Source organism: Acanthisitta chloris, unplaced genomic scaffold, assembly GCF_000695815.1.
Source record: "Acanthisitta chloris isolate BGI_N310 unplaced genomic scaffold, ASM69581v1 scaffold6959, whole genome shotgun sequence".
NCBI lineage: Eukaryota > Metazoa > Chordata > Aves > Passeriformes > Acanthisittidae > Acanthisitta > Acanthisitta chloris.
In genome coordinates, this window is record NW_008689713.1 from 1 (window position 1) to 2,855 (window position 2,855).

The 2,855-nt window shown below is 34.9% G+C and overlaps 1 protein-coding gene across 1 annotated transcript in view; it reads left to right on the plus strand.

Annotated features, from left to right (window-relative positions):
• Positions 1-1,627: 1,627 nt before the first annotated feature.
• Positions 1,628-2,855, plus strand: part of LOC103808722 (propionyl-CoA carboxylase alpha chain, mitochondrial-like) — a gene marked incomplete at its 5' end in the record, with an annotated part of 151,417 nt that continues 150,189 nt past the window's right edge. Inside the window, 2 exons of the mRNA XM_009081524.1 lie at positions 1,628-1,696; positions 2,505-2,580. Of these exons, the coding sequence (XP_009079772.1) occupies positions 1,628-1,696; positions 2,505-2,580 (145 nt within the window). The remainder of the gene's footprint in view (positions 1,697-2,504; positions 2,581-2,855) is intronic.

Here is a 2,855-nt window from a genome sequence, read left to right on the forward strand (position 1 = left end):
TATAATTATAAATATATGACTAAGTAAATTTCTTCTTAAAGATAATATCATGTGTTAAAAACCAGTCAGACAGTGTTTCTTACTGAAGAAAGTGAGTACACCTGCTAGGGTATCTTTTTATGTCATTTGGATAATAAAGTCATCATCATGCCCTCATGTGGATTCTGTAGACAAGAGGTTCTACATGTGGTCCCTTGATAATTGCCTAAATTAAAATATTAAAGGCCTAACAGCCGTTGCGTTGACCTTTTTCTGCCTTGCTGCAGACAGATGAGCTGCTGTTTATTACAAAGGTTCCTTCCCACAGGTGAAGATTTAAGTGAGATTCCAGGACCCTCTTTCCCACCCCCTTTGCAATGCAGTGTATTGGAGTCCTGCTGCTTCAACAGCTTTGATTAGAGCCCTCCATCCTTGTGATCCCCAGAATGCGTTTATCACTCTCGAGTTATTTTGATTAGTTTTTAAAAAATATTTCAGATTCCAGCACTCCAAAGCAGCAATTTAATAAATATTTATTCTCCAGAAATTGCTCATTTCAAAAGTTTTATATGGCTAACCTCATTGTTACAGTGATGAAATCAAACTGAGAGATGAAAACAAGAATCAGCAATATACTAACTAACTCGTTGGCTGGTTAACAGCAATCAGCCTCTTCAAAAGAAATTTTTGAACTTGTGTTATTTTTTTCCATGAATATTGCAGAATCAGAGCTTTAATTGGGGCTGTGTCCTTACAAAGCAAAGCCATGGAAAAAGCTGTGTAAACATTAAAGCCTCGGGGGAACAGCAGCAACAGAAAAAAAATGTTTTACAGTTGAGAGGGTGAGGTAGAGAAGGAAAGTGTTACAGACATGAAAACCACAGGATCAGTATTCCTATGGAGCTGATAAGCAGAGCTCCAAAGTTCCTGCATACTTCTATTTGAAGCCCTTGGAAAGGCTGTAGTAGAACATGAGGGATGTGATTACATAGAGATGCAGAAAGGGTGTGATTATAAGGGTCATCCTTCATGCCAGGTGTCAGTCAGAAAAATAATTACAACTGTATTTTATTACAGGGATTAAACCAGAGTTGGATACGTTTGGAGTTGAAGTTAGTGTGTAAAGCAGCCGAAATCATTAGAGAAGCCCTTGGAAAGGCTGTAGTAGAACATGAGGGATGTGATTACATAGAGATGCAGAAAGGGTGTGATTATAAGGGTCATCCTTCATGCCAGGTGTCAGTCAGAAAAATAATTACAACTGTATTTTATTACAGGGATTAAACCAGAGTTGGATACGTTTGGAGTTGAAGTTAGTGTGTAAAGCAGCCGAAATCATTAGATCAAATTTAATGTGTTTGCTGTGCATTCTAGGAGAACAAAAGAGAATATTGAGTATCAACTGAAGACTGCAGTCAAGTTTCTGTTAAAGGAGAGAATAATTTGCGAGTGTTTTTCCTGGTGGAGGAAAAAGCTCCTTTCCCTCCTTCCAGATTCTCTGAAAAGGAATAATTATTCTAGTTCTTCCAGAGTGAAAAATGTACATGATAAGCTTTGTGTGTTTTAAGGCTGACAGGTAGATTTGATCCTCATGTCGAAAATTTTTTTCTGCTATATATAAAATTATTTTTACTTCTTATTTTTGAAGGTACGTGTTGACAGTGGCATACAACAAGGAAGTGATATTAGCATTTATTATGATCCCATGATCTCAAAAGTGAGTTGATTATTCTTTTTCAATATTCTAAAAGTATGAAGCACTAATTTTATACTTCTATAAATGAGAGACAGCATGTTAAAAAGTTGGTATTCAGTGTCTTAAAGATGCCAGGCATAACATGCCTCAAGGGAATATGAGTGAAGTGAAGGAAGATGTGGAGTAGAGGACATTTAGTGTCACTTCTAAATAAAATTATTTTTACCTTTTGACACTATAATTATTTGTCTTGCAGTTGCTAATGATTAAAAATATTCTAATTTAAACAACAGCCATTATTGTTAGTTAGATGTTGCCAATCTACTTTTTTTAACATAGCCTGGCCAGGATGAAAATGTCAATAATTCTGGCTTCCAAAAAGAAGCACTGAAAGAAATGGTTGATAGTGTCTCTTAGTATTAGTTCTTATTCATCAGTAACATATTGGCAAAATTAAAATATGGCATTATAGTCAGAGTTCAGTTGTCAAAAAAAATTACATCTTAGAAGTTGGTTGGGCATTAGGAGTCAGGAGAGTCAACCTGGATATTGAATATCTGCTCTGATTTTTCTGAGAGCTTGCTTAGATGCTTTAAGTTTTATGAAGGAAAAGTGATTGGCCTTCCTTAATTGAATGTGTGAAGAGATCTTAGTTTTTTCTTGATGTTTTAGGGAGTCTCTGAAGCACAGATATAGTAATGTACAAGAAATGGTTTTGCAAATGGAGAAGTTGTATGCAACGTTTTACATTTTAATTGTTATTCAAATTCTAGAGACAAATGTCTGATTTCTAGGTAATGTAAATATCTTTTTTTTTTTTTTCCTCTAGCTGATTACCTATGGCTCTAATAGAGCTGAAGCACTGAAAAGAATGGAAGAGGCTTTGGACAATTACGTAATTCGAGGTAACTACAGAAATTTGGATTCCTAGTGTGATAGGCTGTCATCTATTTCAAGAAAACAGCTTGAAAACGTAGTAATTAGCAAATTGAGTAAAGTTCCCGCTTCTTAAGTGTAAATTAAAACAGGAAAAGCTTGTGTTAATTAAGCTGAGAAGATACATCAAATCTAAAGAGACTTCATTTTTTTTCTCCATTTTTTTTTTCCTTGAGTATTATGAGATAAATATTGAAATAATTTCCTTAAACTCATAAAGAGCTTTCATAGAATGGTAGCATGT